At 46.7% G+C, this 16,865-nt stretch overlaps 1 protein-coding gene across 1 annotated transcript in view; it reads left to right on the forward strand.

Annotated features, from left to right (window-relative positions):
• The window catches only part of PTPRJ (protein tyrosine phosphatase receptor type J), a 168,838-nt gene that overhangs the window by 141,401 nt on the left and 10,572 nt on the right, over positions 1-16,865 (forward strand). The window contains exons 11-20 of the mRNA XM_042959652.1: positions 1,462-1,593; positions 3,047-3,257; positions 3,371-3,495; positions 5,451-5,538; positions 8,261-8,302; positions 9,321-9,329; positions 9,434-9,521; positions 11,402-11,492; positions 13,645-13,718; positions 13,822-13,956. Of these exons, the coding sequence (XP_042815586.1) occupies positions 1,462-1,593; positions 3,047-3,257; positions 3,371-3,495; positions 5,451-5,538; positions 8,261-8,302; positions 9,321-9,329; positions 9,434-9,521; positions 11,402-11,492; positions 13,645-13,718; positions 13,822-13,956 (995 nt within the window). The remainder of the gene's footprint in view (positions 1-1,461; positions 1,594-3,046; positions 3,258-3,370; positions 3,496-5,450; positions 5,539-8,260; positions 8,303-9,320; positions 9,330-9,433; positions 9,522-11,401; positions 11,493-13,644; positions 13,719-13,821; positions 13,957-16,865) is intronic.

Here is a 16,865-nt window from a genome sequence, read left to right on the forward strand (position 1 = left end):
CCGAAGCCTGGTTCAGAGCTGCAACGGCCCGGTAGAAAATGTGAGTCTCCTGCAGAATTTAACCTTTTTTAGGAGCTGCGTTAAAAAAGGTAAGAAGGAACAGCTGGCATTGATTTCAATCACATTTTATTGAATTATGTTGAAAACATTATCGTTTCACTGGGTGAAGTAATTTGTGTGATCTCTGTGAAGTCGATTACTGATGAGATACTTTGCATTCTTTTTTCGTGCTGAGTCTTTGACGTCCAGTCCGTGTTTCATGTGTGTGGCTCATCCGAGTTTGGGCTGGTCATATTTTCAGAGCTAACTGTTCCGGGTGGCTGGCGGCTGCCGTGCTGGCCAGCGCACGTGTGGGAGCCTCGCGGTGGTGTTTTTGTTCAGCTTTCTCAGCCTCCTGGAATCTTGACACACTAATGAAAACACTCAAACTGTACGTGGGAGACAAATTTAGGTAGAGTGCATGTGTGTATGGTGTGTGTGTGTGTGTAGAAGGATCATCTTTAATTCAGCATTTTCTTCTTTCGTGTTCATCCAGAGGGTGACCACACAAGCTCATCTCAGAAAGGGGAGGCATGTCATCATGAGGGTCACTCGTGGGACATTCCTGTGTGTGCTTTTCTGGTTTCTAGGAAGAGAGTCGGTCGGGTTTCTCTGGTTGGCATTTTAAACCAACTCAGGCAAAAATGAGGACTTTAGTGTGAAGGATGTGGAACAGGAACACAGCCAGGTCTCAGGAGAAAGTGCCTTCTCTCCATTGCAGCTTTGCTTCCCTCTGGGTATCTGTTCTGTTCCATCATGGTCCTCAGCGACCAAGCCATCTGGTGCCGCGTCCACGCAGTGGGCAGGTGCTGCGGACAGCTCCCTCCTTGAGTTCCAGCCACACAGGCCTTTTATCTGTCGCTCTCCTCCTGCCCTGCTTTTCAGGATACGGCACCTGCCGCCTCTGGGTCAGAAGGGGCTGGGGAAACATAGGAGAGGGAGGTTGTTTTCAACTAGCAAGTTTGCCGGGAGCCTTCTCCAGGCATGTGGCGGGGCACGCTGGAGGTGCCATTGTGAGCTGGGGGAATCTGCAGCTCTGCCTTCCACTGCCCTTCCCTGCCCCTTGCTCTGGATGAGCCCAGCACACCACTCCCACAGCAAGGGCAGGACTTGAGGGCATGGTAGCAAATGCCTCCTTAATCATTTTGTTCTTTTTTTTTTTTTTTTTATTTCTTATTTTGAGAGAGAGAGAGAGAGATCGAGAATGAGCACAAACAGGGGAGGGGCAGAGAGAGAGGGAGACACAGAATCCGAAGCAGGCTCCAGGCTGTCAGCACAGAGCCCAACGCGGGGCTCGAACCCATGAACCACGAGTTCATGACCTGAGCCGAAGTCAGATGCTTAACCAACTGACCCACCCAGGCACCCCTCTTCTTTGATTTTAAATGGTGGGTGATCATGTTTTGTTTTGTTCTGTTTTAGATCCCCCTTCTCCAGACGGATCCCCGAATATTACATCCATCAGTCACAATTCGGTAAAGGTTGAGTTCAGTGGGTTTGAAGCCAGCCACGGACCCATCAAAGCTTATGCGCTCATTCTCACCACTGGGGACGGTAAGGAGGGGTCACTTACGGGTTAAACAGCCAGTGAGCTGTGTCGTGACCGGGTGCCATTCCTGTGCCCACTGAGGCACATTAGAGCTACAAATACGTGTCTGTTTTTACACTGTAGCCCACGCTTTGGCACTGAGAAGCGGGTGGGTGAGCTATTTGCCCGACGGTCTAGGTCAGGATTGACAGACCTTCTGTAAAAAGCTGGATTGCAAAGAGTTTAAGCTTTGCAGGCCATGCAGTCTCTGTTGCGGCCACCTGACTCTGCTGTTGTGGCACAAGACCGCCGTGGAAGATGTGTGAAGAATGAGTGTGGCTGTTCCCATAAAATGTTGTCTACCGGAAGGGGTGGCTGGCTGGATTTGGCCTGTGGATCCTACCTTGCTGACCTCTGATCTAGGTTTTTCTTCTCTTTTACAACACAGGGCCCTCGAGGTGGCAGAATATTAGTCTTAAGCAACTCTCTCTCTTTCCCTCTCTCACCCACACGCTCACATACCCACACCCCCCCCCCCCCCACCATACTCAAAGGGTGGCTGTCTCTTGAAGGAAAACAGAAAGTGGTTTGCATTTGTGGTGGGAACTTGCAAAGAGCCATCCTCACAGCTGAGAGTGGAGGAGGCCCCCAAGCCCCCTTTCCTGACAGGGCTCCTTTACATTCTTTGGTGGGAAGGAGGGCACGACTAGAGGGTGTCTTTGTTAGCTGTGTGTGGGTGCTTTGCACAAGGCTGGGCTTTCAGGACCCAGTTCTGTTGTTTTTGTTGATTCTTTAAATATGAATCACGCAGTGGCACCTCTGTCCGTTCTCTCAACCCATGATAACTGCCCTCACCTCCTCGAGGACGTAGAGATCAAGCACCTTGTAAGGGGAGTGGGGATCCTGAAAGACAAGGACTTTGCTGGTGTCATAAATGCACGGCAGAGTTTCAACAGCTAATGCTGAGATCTCTCAGTTTCTCTGGCTTTTTGTTTGGGGTCTGTTTCAAGTCGTTGTGTTGGAAAGGTTTTCGGCAACATCCAAGCTTATACCTTCGCCGAATGAAGGAGGCAGTATTTCCTAGTGACCACAATGACCAGTACCAACCTGTGGTGGATGAGACCACACGCTCCAAGCTGATGGTCTGGGTTAGAAATCAACCCCACTGTGTGGGCGGTGTGGCCTTGGGCCCAGGTCCTGCTAGCTTTCCCCGCCTTCATTTTCCCATCTGTAAGATGGGACTAGTCAATGTATGTGATGAGACTCTTGTTAGTTGCTATCGTTTAGTGCAGAGAGATTATGTAAGTCAAACAGTTAGAACTCAACAGAGGTAAAGCCTGGACCCAGAGCACCCTTGTGCTCTGTCATCACTGTAATCGTTATCACCCAGTGTCAATGTCATTATGTAGACGTGGGCGAGACGTAAACCTTTGTCTGGAATCCCTTTCTCAGGACTTTCCTTCTGTGTGTCTTTCTTAGCTGTTCGTCCATCTGCAGATGTTTTGAGATATACATATGAAGATTTCAAAAAGGGGGCCTCAAATACTTACGTGACATACCTCATAACAACAGAAGAAAAGAGACGTTCTCAGGACTTGTCTGAAGTCTTGAAATACGAAATTGACGTTGGGAACGAGTCGACCACGCACGGCTATTACAACGGCAAGCTGGAACCCCTGGGCTCCTATCGGTAATGCCTGGTGGTTCTTGCCCTTTGGGGCTGAGCCTCCCGAGCGCAAAGCCCTACGTGCCTGGGGTGGTGGCCGTGTCTCAGCAGCCTCTTTCCTTCTTGTCATCCTCCAGGGCTTGTGTGGCCGGCTTCACCAACATCACCTTTAACCCTCACAATGATGGACTCATAGATGGGCCCGAGAGCTACGTGTCCTTCAGTCACTATTCGGATGCTGTTTTCTTGCCCCAGGATCCAGGTAGAGAAAGAACAGCGGTGCTGTTAACATTTCAGTGGGTTTTTGCTTCTGGTGTCCACAGAAGCCTGGATTTGTGTCTGCCATCAATTCTCATATTCACGTGGCTCCAGGAAGCAGGTCTTGGCCGCCTGGGAGGGCTGGGCTCTCCTCCTAGAAGTTGAGATGTCACCAGGACCCATGTCTGTTCCCTCGACTGAGGTCCCCACGAGCCCCCACCCCACACTCTCCCTTCTCCGAGTGCCACTCTGCAAACACTGCATAGGCCTTTGTTGTCAGTGTGGTTATTTGTGTGACCATGTGCCAGGCACACAATTTCACTTTCGGTACATAGAGCCTTCGAATGTGAGGGTTGGAAGGAGCCACAGAAATCGTCTTGTCCCGTTCCTCTTTTAGAAATGAGGCTGTTAAGGCCCAGAGAGGGGCAGTGACTTGCCCAAAGTTACACAGTGGCTCAGAGGCAGGCCTGACAGTCTTGCCTCAGACTCCTTGTCAAGCACAGCCGTGTTTTGTCACACAGAATCATTTAGGAGCTTCAAGGACCCAAGCGGGGTACATACTCTGCCTTCAGGCCAGAGACAACGTGACTAACTGGTTTGTTAGTTGGTCTGGTTTTTGTACTCGATAGTTGTTGGCTTTGGGAAAGAAGCCCCAGAAGCAAAGTGCAGGGAGTCCCTGCAGCCTTCCCCAATAAACAAAAGGGTGTTATGTCCCAAGAGTACAGAGCTGTTGGTATTTCCGCTCACACGTGGGTGTTAGTCTCACAACGTCAGAGGTGGCGGGAACCATGTGGAACATTTTGGCTTGTAGTCTTTATTTTATTTTATTTATTTATTTATTTTTAATTTTTTTTTAACGTTTACTTATTTTTGAGACAGAGAGAGACAGAGCATGAACGGGGGAGGGGCAGAGAGAGAGGGAGACATAGAATCAGAAGCAGGCTCCAGGCTCTGAGCCATCAGCCCAGAGCCCAATGCGGGGCTCGAACTCACGGACCGCGAGATCGTGACCTGAGTCAAAGTCGGATGCTTAACTGACTGAGCCACCCAGGTGCTCCTTGGCTCGTAGTCTTTAAACACTGGTCACTCCACCAAACAAGAGCCAGTCCAGAGATCCTGTCTGCTGCCACCCGACCTCCACGAGAGCGTTTCTGCCTGGCTTTCTATTTTATTTATTTATTTTTTAAATGGTTTATTTATTTATTGTTAAAAAAATTTTTTTAATTCTTTATTTATTTTTGAGAGAGAGAGACAGTGAGGCAGAGTGTGAGTGGGGGAGGAACAGAGAGCGAGGGAGGTACAGAATTCAAAGCGAAATCCAGGCTCTGAGCGGTTAGCACAGAACCCGACATGGGGCTTGAACCGCGAGATCATGACCTGAGCCGAAGTCGGACGCTTAACTGACCGAGCCACCCAGGCGCCCCAAATGTTTATTTTTGAGAGAGAGAGCACAAACGGGGGAAGGGTCAGGAGCGGGGACAGAGGATCTCAAGCAGGCTCTGTGCTGACAGCAAAGGGTCCGATGCGGGGTTCAAACTCATGAACCGCGAGATCCTGAGCTGAGCTGAAGTCAGATGCTCATCCGACTGAGCCACCCAGGCACCCCCTGGTTTTCTATTTTATATATTGGGCTGCTGCATGCAATTTCATGTGAAGAAAGGCATCTGCGATAAGAACAACTTGAAAATCGCAGATGGCCCAGTTCTTTAAGTTTGCAGTTGAGGATACTCAGGAGAGAGGAGCACTGACTTTCTCAAGACCAGCCTGTTATGGTGGACTGGGGATAGGGAACCCGGATCCCAAATGCCCAGGCTAACTTTATGTCCAAAGGCATTTAACACACACACACACACACACACACACACACACACACACACTCACACTCTGGTTTGAGGACCCTGGGTCGGTTGTTTGTTCGTGAACATCTTCTGAAGTGCTTTCCATTTGGACTTTTCTCAGGTGTCATCTGTGGAGCAGTTTTTGGGTGTATCTTTGGTGCGCTGGTAATTGTGGCTGTGGGAGGCTTCATCTTCTGGAGGAAGAAGAGGTGACTGTTGCTCATGTTAATGATAATACCCTACTTTTTTTAAATGCTTTTTTATTTTTGAGAGAGGAGAGAGAGACCGAGCACGAACGGGGGAGGGGCAGAGAGAGGGAGACACAGAATCTAAAGCAGGCTCCAGGCTCTGAGCTGTCAGCACAGAGCCCGAAGTAGGGCTGGAACTCATGACCGTGAGATCATGAACTGAGCTGAAGTTGGATGCTTAACTGACTTTGAGCCACCTAGGCACCCCGATAATACCCTACTTTATATTTTTTAAATTAAAAACTTTTTTTTCTATGTTTTATTTTTATTTTTGAGAGGAAGAGAGAGAGAGAGACAGAACATGAGCAGGAGAGGAGCAGAGAGAGAGGGAGACCCAGAATCTGAAGCAGGCTCCAGGCTCTAAGCTGTCAGCACAGAGCCTGATGTGGGGCTCGAACCCACAGACTGTGAGATCATGACCTGAGCAAAAGTCAGATGCTTAACTGACTGAGCTACCCAGGTGCCCCGATAATACCCTAGTTTTTTTTTTTTTTTTTTTTTTTAATTTTTTTTTAACATTTATTTATTTTTGAGACAGAGAGAGACAGAGCATGAACGGGGGAGGGGCAGAGAGAGAGGGAGACACAGAATCAGAAGCAGGCTCCAGGCTCTGAGCCATCGGCCCAGAGCTTGACGTGGGGCTCGAACTCACGGACCGTGAGATCGTGACCTGAGCCGAAGTCGGACACTTAACCGACTGAGCCACCCAGGAGCCCCGATAATACCCTAGTTTTTAAAGGAGGTTTTTACTCTGGAAAATTTCAGACATTCTCACAGTTGGAAGGACTCGTGTCACGAGTTCCCATGTCCCTGTCACCCAGGCTCTTCACTATCTGGCCAGTTGTACTTCGTCTCAGCCCCTATGGCATCAGGTCAGGGCAAATGCTGCAGTGTGCAGTGCTCCTTTCGAACAGTGCCCCCTGGTCCACAAGTCAGTGTTGAGGTGTTAAGAGATTTCATTAAAATTAAAAAAAATTTTTTTTAAGTTTATTTATTTTGAGAGACAGAGAGACTGGAGGAAGGGCAGAGAAAGAATCCAGGCAGGCTCCATGCTGTCAGTGCGGAGCCCGATGCGGGGCTTGAACTCACGAACCGTGAGATCATAACCTGAGCCGAACCCAAGAGTCGGACGCCTAACCGACCGAGTCGCCCGGGAGCCCCAAGAGATTTCATTCGAGAGTTAGCTAAGTTTGAACACATGCTCTGACTTACTAGCGGTTAGGGAGCTTCGCTGTAATGTCCACATAGTCTGTGATGTAGGGATAATAACGGGACCTAACTTGTGACAGGGGGAGCGTAAAATAAATACAAGGCTTCAACAGTGCCTTGGACCCTGTAGGCTACTATTGTTATCTGTACAACTACCCTTCGAGGTAGTTAAATAGTAAAAAAAAAAATCGCAGCTCTGTTTTGCTAGCTCACTCTGCACCTGGATTTGTGTCTTCTGTCAAATCTCATACTCACCGGGGCTCTAGGAGGAAGGTCTTGAAAGCCGCCTTGCAAGGAGGCACAAGCTGAGTGTGGGAAGCGTGGAAATGAACTTGAACTTGGTGTTTGCACTTCATTGCTCGGTCTCCTGTCTGACCGTGTGGCCGTTGAAGCCTGCGTATCAGCTGGGGTTCATTCCTGGTTGTCAACTTCTGCCAGTTGGAGAATTTCATTCTGGCTCAGAGTTCCTCGATGTAACTCTGCCTGGTCCCTCTGCCGCCATCTTGCCCTGTAGGGCTGACAGGCAGAGTAAAAAAAATGTCTTCTGAGGGAGGGGTCAAAACAGCTTTATTGTTTCTTGTTAAAATAAAAGTTATACATGCTTGTGGCCCCCCCCCAAAAAAAAATACAGAAGAGCAAAGACACTGGATGATTCATAATCACAGCCCAAAACGACTCTGAACATTGATAGGATCGTGAAACTCACACACAAGTGGAATCCTATTATGTGTAGTATTTTCTAGTCTGCGTTATTATTTAAGACATTGTGGACAGCTTTAAATCTTCATTTTAAGTGGCTGTGGAGTATTCAATTGTACAGAAATTACTCAACCAATTTTCCAGATGTTTTCAGGTTTGTTCTTTGGTTTTTTGTTTTTGCCACAGTAATCTTTGAGCACATTCCCGATTATTTCCTTAGGCTAAATTCCAAGGTGGGCAGTTGCTGGGACAGTGGGTATGATGCATGTTTTCAGTTTGATACGCACTGCCAGGGTGCCCTCCAGAGGGTTATTTTTATTTTTTTATTTTATTATTATTATTTTTTGACACCAGTATGGGGTTTGGCCAGCAATGCAGGAGAATGCCAGATGCCCCGCCTCCATATCTACAGTGGCTATATTTTCTGATTTATTTCATTAACTCATCAGAAAGGCCTTTCTCAAGAAACAGCATGAAAAAATGAGTCTGGCTTTACCAAAGGGTCAGCTGCTAATGTATTTTTACCCAAAGATATTCCTAAAAGTTGCCCGAGCAAGATTCTTCCATACTTTTGGATGGTATGAAAGAGAGTTACTTCACAGATTTGTAATCAGTGTTTGCTGCTTAGACCATGAAGCTTAGTATTAGCGAATGGGATTTAGTGCCATATGTGAACTAATGCCCGGGGAAAAGGCCTTTTGTAGATACGTTGAAGGGGAAAAAACACAGAATTACTCTTTCTTGGTCTAATGGGTCTTTGTTTCTTTCAAAACAGGAAAGAAGCAAAGAATAATGAAGTATCCTTTTCTCAAATTAAGTAAGTCTCTGGAGTTATGGCTTTAAAACATTTAATCCCCCAGTCTGCTCAATGACTATCTAGAGAATTTTTATTTTACTTTATTTTTTATTGTTTAAAAAATTGTTTGAAGTTTATTTATTTTGAGAGAGCAGGCGAGTGGGGGAGGGGCAGAGAAAGAGTGATAGAGAATCTCAGGCAGGTTCAGTGCTGTCAGAGAGGAGCCCGATGTTGGGGGGCTTGAACTCACGAACTGTGAGATCATGACCTGATTTGAAACCAGGAGTTGGAGGCTTAACCGACCGAGCCACCCCGGTGCCCCTCTAGTGAATTTTTGATGGAACTTGCTGTCATTTTTCCTGATTGACACATTTGGCCTTGATCATGCAGGAGTTCTTGCTAACTTTGTTTTTCTGCAAGGACTCTCTGTTTATTAGTCTCCTGAAGCTGCCTGCTTCCTTGCCATGTTCTACTATGGCAAGTAGAACCTTACTTCCATATTCTACCAATAAATATGTATTTTCTGATTTTTTGTTTTTTTGAGAGCATGAGTGAGGGTGGGGGGAGGGGCAGAGAGAGAGGAAGGGAGGGAGGGAAAGAGAGAGAGAGAGAGAGGGAGAGAGAGGGAGGGAGGGAATGTCTTAAGCAGGCTCATGCCTAGAGCGAAGCCTGATGCCAGGACTCTATCTCACAACCTTGAGATCATGACCTGAGCCGAAATCAAGTCAGACCCTTAACCGACTGAGCCACCCAGGTGCCCCTCATATTTTGTGATTTTTGAGAACAAATAAACGGGTTATCAATAGGTAGGAGACCTTGTGTAAAGTCACAAAGCCCATCAGTTACATGACAGGCTCTAGAAGGGAGATTTCCTGATTCACACGTTTCATTGTTTTGTAAATAACATTCTATTGACACGCCCTCCCCCCATTATACTCTGGTTTTGTTCCTTTGGGAAGATGTTTACTATCATTTCTAGAGTCATGATCCAGTCGGTGTTTCTAATTCTTATTCTTTTCTTTCCCTTTCTATGATGAAGACCTAAAAAGTGAGTAGCCTCTTTAATTTTTAAATAACTTGTCTTTTTCTGTTTTGAGCATGAACTTCACTGGATGTAAAAAAAGTCCTCATAAGCTGTTTTTATTTTCTTAGATCCAAGTTAATCAAAGTGGAGAATTTTGAAGCCTACTTTAAGAAACAACAAGCGGACTCCAACTGTGGGTTTGCAGAAGAATATGAAGTACGTGGTTGTAAATAACGTATTCTTAATTGCTTTATGTTTCTCCTGCAAGTTGGAAAACCGTCTGTTTTTATTGCGTGGGGGAGCGCTGGATAAGAGGCGGCCCTCTTAGAGGGGAGAGGAACTCTGTCAGGTAGACCTCAGGGCTCCTAGTGGCCCTGTGGGCTGCGAGCACTTAGGTGTACCCTTGCTTCTAGTGGTTTGTGTGTTCAGTCTTGTTGATAAATGAAGATTATGCAGAGAGGGAGAGAGAGCGAAAGGTAGAGAAACTAGGCATTCAAGTTCAAGTCTGAGGGCTGTTAACTGGGGTAATTAGGAAGCTGTTCTGGCTAGCATTTCCGGGCTGGGGCTTGACGGCTGTGTGGCCGACATTGATTCCGGAGCATTCTGTGAAGTCCTGTGGAAAGAGTTTCTGCCTGTCAGTCCCCATGTGCTCTACCCCCCACAGCAGCTTGGCCGAGCACACTCGCCCTCCCTGGGCTGCTGTGGTCTCTGCCTTTATTGAATCTACTCCCTCTTTGTATTGGTTTCCTGCGGCTGCAATAACAAATCACCACAAACTGGTGGCTTGAAACAACAGAAATTTATTCTCTTGCAGTTCTGGAGGCTATAGTAAGTCCAAAGTCAAGGTGTCAGCAAGGCAGTGGTCCCTCCAAATCTCTGGGGGAGAACCTCTTGCTTGCCTTTTCTGATTCGGGTGGCTCCACGCGTTCCGTGGCTTAGGGCCCAGTCACTCCACTCTCTGTGGTCTCCTCCTCCTGCTCCCCGTGGTTCCCCTCTGGGTGTCTTGTGTATCAGGGACACTTATTGGATTTAAGACCCACCCACATAATCCAAGATGATCTCACCTCAGCGTTGTCAACCTAAATACATCTGCAAAGACTCTTTTCCAAAATAAGGTCACATCCACAGGTTGTAGGAGTTAGGAAGGGGGCCTGGCTTTTTTGGGCCTGCCATTGAACCTAGTGTACAACTCAAAGCACAGCCCAGGAGGACTTAAATTCTCTTTCTACCTGTTTCATCTGTGACATGTGGTGTTTATTTAATTCTGCCTCGTTGTAACATCAGTTATTTCTAAATTAAAAAAAATTTTTTAATGTTTATTTACTTTTGAGAGGGAGAGAGAGAGAGAGAGAGAGAGAGAGACAGAGAGACAGCATGAGCGGGGGAGGGGCAGAGAGAGAGGGAGACCCAGAATCAGAAGCAGGCTCCAGGCCCTGAGCTGTCAGCACTGAGCCTGATGGGGAGCTGGAACTCACGAACCACGAGATCATGGCCTGGCCGAAGTCAGATGCTTAACTGACTGAGACCCCCAGGCACCCTGATGTTAGTTATTTCTGCCTGTGCCTCTCTCCCAGGGTGTAAGCACCTGGAAGGCAAGGATTATCCTTTTTCTTTTATTTTAACCTCTGCATTAGTTTCCAAGGGCTGTGGTCACAAAGCACTAGAACAACAGCAAATCCTTCTCTCACAGTTCTGGAGGCCAGTGGACCTAAATCAAGCTGTTGCTAGGGCTGTGGTGCCTCCGAAGCCTCTAGAAGAAGCTCCCGCCTGGCTTCAGCCAGCTTGTAACAACCTAAGTCCTGTGCCTGCCTTCACCTCAGCATGGCTGCCTCCTCTTGAGTGTCTATCTCCGCGCCTCTTCTTCTGTAAAGACGTCAGTCCTGTTGGATTAAGGCTCCCCGTCCCTAATCCACTATGACCTCATCTTATTTTGAGGACAAATACGGCTGCATTCCCCGGTCCTGAGGGTTAGAACTCCAACATACCTTTAACTCAAAACACCTCTGCCTTCACACTTTGTTTTGTCCTACGTGATGCTCAGTATAAATAATATCTGGACACTAACTAAATGGACGACTCGTTTGTTTTGTTTTCAGGATCTGAAGCTTGTTGGAATTAGTCTACCTAAATATACAGCGGAACTGGCTGAGAACAGAGGAAAGAATCGCTATAATAACGTTCTGCCGTGTGAGTTGTTTTTTCCACAAGATCTTTCCTTTTGTCTGTCCCTGGCCGTCGCCCCTCTCACAGTGGAGGGAAGTGGGGTCAAGATAGTTACTAACCACCTCCACAATTATTCAGGAGTCACCTGCGGTGTGCTAATTTAGCCTTGTATTTAGGCATATTCCTTTGAATCCAGGCCTCATGAGAACCTTATGCAGTAGGTGGTAGCGTATTCATTTTGCAGATGAGGGAACGAGGCACAGAGTAGCTAGGTGATTTGTCCCAAGTCACACAGAGGCCCGTGGCAGGCAGGCCGGGCTCTGGATTAGGTCTGTCATTTCTTTCAGGGTAAGGATTAGAGTCTGTGCTCTTATCCCCTCTATCTCAAAGCCCCTTTATTTCAGCTAACATAGTTCTAGAAAGGAGGTGGGTAAGAGGAGGACAGGCAGGGAGTGATGCTTTCTGCTTGTCCGGATACATCTCTGGTTGGCTGAATGCATCCCACTGCTAATTATGAATTGTATCTGGATTCACATTTTGAGAATTAACAATATCTGCCGAATGCACGGGGCTAACGACAAATTGGGTTTAAAATAAGAATTATTTGTTACATCATCCATTCAGATGAAATGTGAACCTTCCTCCACAGAAAAGTTCTTTGCGGTCTTTCTTTCGGATGAGAGCTAGGGTACAAAGACGTATCAGTCGATTGCAGCTGTGTTCTGATTGAGGCGTAATTTCTAGGTTCTGCTGATACTTTTTACACCAGGACATTTAGAGACATTGTCGTTTTATATGTGAGGCTGTGTTTTTCTTTCCTGGCCTAAAACATTAACTTCTGTTTAGATTCAGGATTTTTTAGCTTGTGTGCTTTCTCTTCATCTCCTCCCTGTCCCCCCTCCCCGCCATCCCCTTTGTATTGACAGCAGGCATTGAACCTTGTTCCAGGAAAAATGCTTTGAAAATCAGGCTAGTGGGATACGCCTCCATCCTGCCCTTCTAGGGTTAACCCAGGATCACTGGCCTGATCTTATAGTTGCTGCAGAGGTTTTCAGATCCAGAGTTCGGGTACTGTTTTTTTTTTTTTAATTTTTTTTAACGTTTATTATTTATTTTTTGAGAAAGAGAGACAGAGTGAGAGTGGGGGAGCGGCAGAGAGAGAGGGGGAGACACAGAATCTGAAGCAGCTCTAGGCTCCGAGCTGTCAGCACAGAGCCTGACGCGGGGCTGGAACTCACGAACCGCGAGGTCATGACTTGAGCTGAAGTCGGACGTGTAATCGACTGAGCTACCCAGGTGCCCCTCGGGTACTGTTTTTATTGGGAAAGTTCTAGACTACGAGTCATGTTGGTAACTGAGCTTGGAACTGTCATATTGTTTTGTCCAAGAGGAGGACGAGATGGTGTATAGTCAAAGACAGGGAAGCACGTGCTGCTGCTGCTGATTATTCCGCCTGACATTTGAAATTCTCAAGTTATTATTTCATTTCTTGAGTTGGACACGTTTGTGTGGTTTTCAGATGATAGTATTTAGAAAACATGAGAATTTTTGTGTTTTAGATCTTTCCGCCTATAATAGTCTTACACATTCAGTTTATTCTGGAATTTGGTACTGTCTTGTCGTAATAACATTTCTATGGAAATAAAGTATGCAGATTTGGGTGTTTACCCTGCCATGGTGGAAAGGACACTAGAGTTGAATTCTGACTGCTCTTGACCAGACATCAGTGCTGGGAGAAGTCACTTAATCTTCCTGACCCTCAGTTTCCTCATTTGTAAAATGGGTACACAGGCTGGTAGGGTGGTTTTGAGGAATAAATAAGATTGCTCAGTGCACTCCCTGGCTCACGGCACACACCCAAGGATGTTAATAGTAGTAGGTTTGTGTTGTTTCAGAAGGTGGTCTGGTGTGGTTAGGAGCTTGCACCCCAGTGTCAGGCTGCCTGAGTTTGAACCCTGGTTCTGCCAGTTACTAGCTTTGCCGGGTAATTGCCTAACTTCTCTGTGCCGGTCACATAGGCTGACTGTGAAGGTCAAATTAAGGTCATCTCATTTTCTGTAAAATGCCACGCAGCACACCCTGACAATGTGTTGCCATTTTGTACTTTTCTCTCTTATATGTAATTCTCCTCAAACATTTGCCTCTAATGGGGACCTTTTTTCTCTTAATGTCATAGATGATATTTCCCGTGTCAAGCTTTCTGTCCAGGCCCATTCAACTGACGACTACATCAATGCCAACTACATGCCTGTAAGTGGGGGGACGTTCCCATGGCACGGCTTGTAAGGATGAAATCTTCAGGGCTCCTCTTTGTTTCTCTGGCGCTGAATTTCTGTCACTTTCCGTGTTTTAGGGCTACCATTCCAAGAAAGAATTTATTGCCACCCAAGGGCCTTTACCCAACACTCTGAAAGATTTTTGGCGTATGGTTTGGGAGAAAAATGTATATGCCATTGTTATGTTGACCAAATGTGTCGAACAGGGAAGGGTAAGTATCTTTGATTTAAATTATTAAATTAAATTAATTAATTCATTTTGGCTGTGGTTAAAGGATATCTTTACAAAATTTTTTTTAATGTTTATTTATTTTTTGAGACAGAGAGAGAGCACGAGCGGGGCAGGGGCAGAGAGAGAGGGAGACACAGAATCTGAAGCAGGGTCTGGGCTCTGAGTTGTCAGCACAGAGCCTAACACGGGGCTCGAACTCACAAACCATGAGCATCGGTTGGATGCTCAACCGACTGAGCCACCCAGGCGCCCCAGTGAAAGTATATCTTAAGAAGCATTTTTGCTTTTTAAAGAAAACACTCCCCCAAACATCACCTCTAGTCTTAGAAACTCGTTTTCTGTATTTTTCTTTTCTAAGAAAAACGCTTAAAAATCAGTTTAAACAAAGAAGAGTTTTAGTGTTACCTTCTTTTGTGGATGAATATCAGTGTTCTCTGTTCATGAGGCTGCTGCAGCTAGAGTTACAAGGAACAGGAGTTGGGGTTGCTCAGCGCAAAGCTCCCAGTCCCGAGCAGAAACGGCTCCGGCTGTCTCAGCTCTGTGTCTCTAAGCATCCAGCTTGTTCATCTGTGAGATGATAGATTCGACCAACTCAGTGATCAAACCCAATTTTTAGCCTTGGAACCCTTACTTTACCCCAAATCTCAGACTTCTCCCCAGATAAACCTCAGCAGTCCTCTCTCCCCTGTGATGGCCTGAAACCCCCCGGCTGCTTCCACCAAAGATAAGATTTCTTCTTGTAATAAAATCCCATGTCTCCATAAATGCATCTAAGGAGACCTGAAAGACACAGGCTGACTTCAGAAATTCTGTACCCAAGGAATAGGACCTAACGTTGCTCTGGGAATGTTTTCCTGTGGGTTTGTTACTTGAGGAATAGGCATTCACTCCCTAGGCCAGTGCTTCTCAGACCTGAAAGTCCATCAGAATCCCCTGGAGGGTGGTTCTGCCTCCAGAGCTTCTGGTTTGGGCAGTCTGGGCTGGGATTCCCCAGAACTGCATTTTGGAGAGTTCTCGGTGTGGCTGCTTCTGCTGCTCTGGAGTGCACACTTGGAGTGGCTCTGCCCTGGGTGGTTGTGGGAACCCATTGAAGCCCCTTTAAAAAAATTTTTTTTTAAGTTTATTTACTTTGAGAGAGAGTGTGTGTGAGCAGGGGAAGGGCAGAGAGAGAGAATCCCAAGCAGGCTCCACACTGTCAGCGCAGAGCCCAACATGGGGCTCAGTCTCATGAAGTGTGAGATCGTGACCTGAGCCAAAATCAAGAGTTGGATGCTTCACCGACTGAGCCACCCAGGTGCCCCGAAACCTCTTTTAATGTTCTTTATTTAACTTGAATGTTTATCCTGCCCCAAGTATGTGTAAGGTGCTCTGCTAGGGGCTGGGGCTGGGGGAGGGAAAGATCACAAAACACGGTAAGAACTGGTTCCCATCTTCACAGGGCTTGTGATATAGAAGCTTGGGTTCCACCACCTCCTTGCATCCGGAGAATAGGCTGTTGTGCAAACAAAAGAACTTTGTGAATGCAGATAAACTTTATGGTGTTGTGGAGCTCAGGCCTGGTACATGGAACACTCTGTTAAATATCTGTTAGACAAATGAACATGACATAGTTAAATTAATGGAGAACATGAAGCGAATGAACTTAGGTGAGCCCTTGTGTATCGAAAGTCAGGAGGGAAGTAGATTTACTGACTCTGGATGAAAAGGGAAGGGAGCCAGTGAGCTTTCTGCACTAGATACTCCATTTATGTTATTTCTTTCCTGTAACAACCCTCCTGTATAATTACTGTATCGATGGGGAAACTGAGGCTCAGAGAGTTTAAGAACTTGCCTACAGGGTGGCAACAGAAACCCAGCTGGGAAGAGGCTGAGCTGAGCATCAGGTCTATGTCATTGAGTGTCCAAGACGTGTGTTCTTTCTGGGAGCAGTGATCTAGAAACTGGGATCTTCTTGAAAATACAGGTCCCCAACCAGAGTCTGAAGCTCTGGAGGTGGGGCCTGGGCATCTGTTTTTAAAGCAAAACAGACCTCCCAGGTGAGTTAGATAATAGAAGCCACCTGCAGAAGTTAGATAATTGGAAGCCACCTGCAGTAGAGTATGCCTCTCAGAGGGGGTGGGGAGGGAGAGAGAGAGTGGGAGACTGTGTGTGTGTGTGTGTGTGTGTGTGTGTGTGTGTGTGTGTGTGTGTGTGTGTGAGAAATCATTTACCAAATCTGGGGATTTGGATATTCGTGGAGAACCGATGTTTCCTGATTTTTATTTCTTTTTTTTTTAAACTTTTTTTTTTAACGTTTATTTTTGAGACAGAGAGAGACAGAGCATGAACGGGGGAGGGTCAGAGAGAGGGAGACACAGAATCCGAAACAGGCTCCAGGCTCTGAGCAGTCAGCACAGAGCCCGACGCGGGGCTCGAACTCACGGACCGTGAGATCATGACCTGAGCCGAAGTCGGCCGCTTAACCGACTGAGCCACCCAGGCACCCCTCCTGGTTTTTATTTCTGTTCACATCTGCCCACCAACTTATGAAAATCAAAGGCCCAGAGTGATTTGATTTGATTCTCTTTATTGGTGTCTGTATTTGTATTATAATTAGCGTGGATCTAAAAGTATTGGGCGAAGTCCTCGTTTCTTCTAGCTGCAAGGGGTTATGGGTCAGTCTGAATTTAGTTCAGTGAATAGTTATGGACTGGCTGCTCTGGGGGCCAAGTGGAACTGGCTGACACTATGTCCCCAGAGAAGGGACAATGTCTGTTCTGCTCTAAGTCCATTTTCATGCAGAAATTGGGGCTCAGTGTTGGCTGGATCTTCTGATTTCTCAAGAGAAGCCAGAAGTCTGCATTTTTATGAGAAACCTCCCAATTTTAAAAGAGTTGGCAATAATTGTAA

This window comes from Panthera tigris, chromosome D1 (assembly GCF_018350195.1).
Source record: "Panthera tigris isolate Pti1 chromosome D1, P.tigris_Pti1_mat1.1, whole genome shotgun sequence".
Lineage (NCBI taxonomy): Eukaryota > Metazoa > Chordata > Mammalia > Carnivora > Felidae > Panthera > Panthera tigris.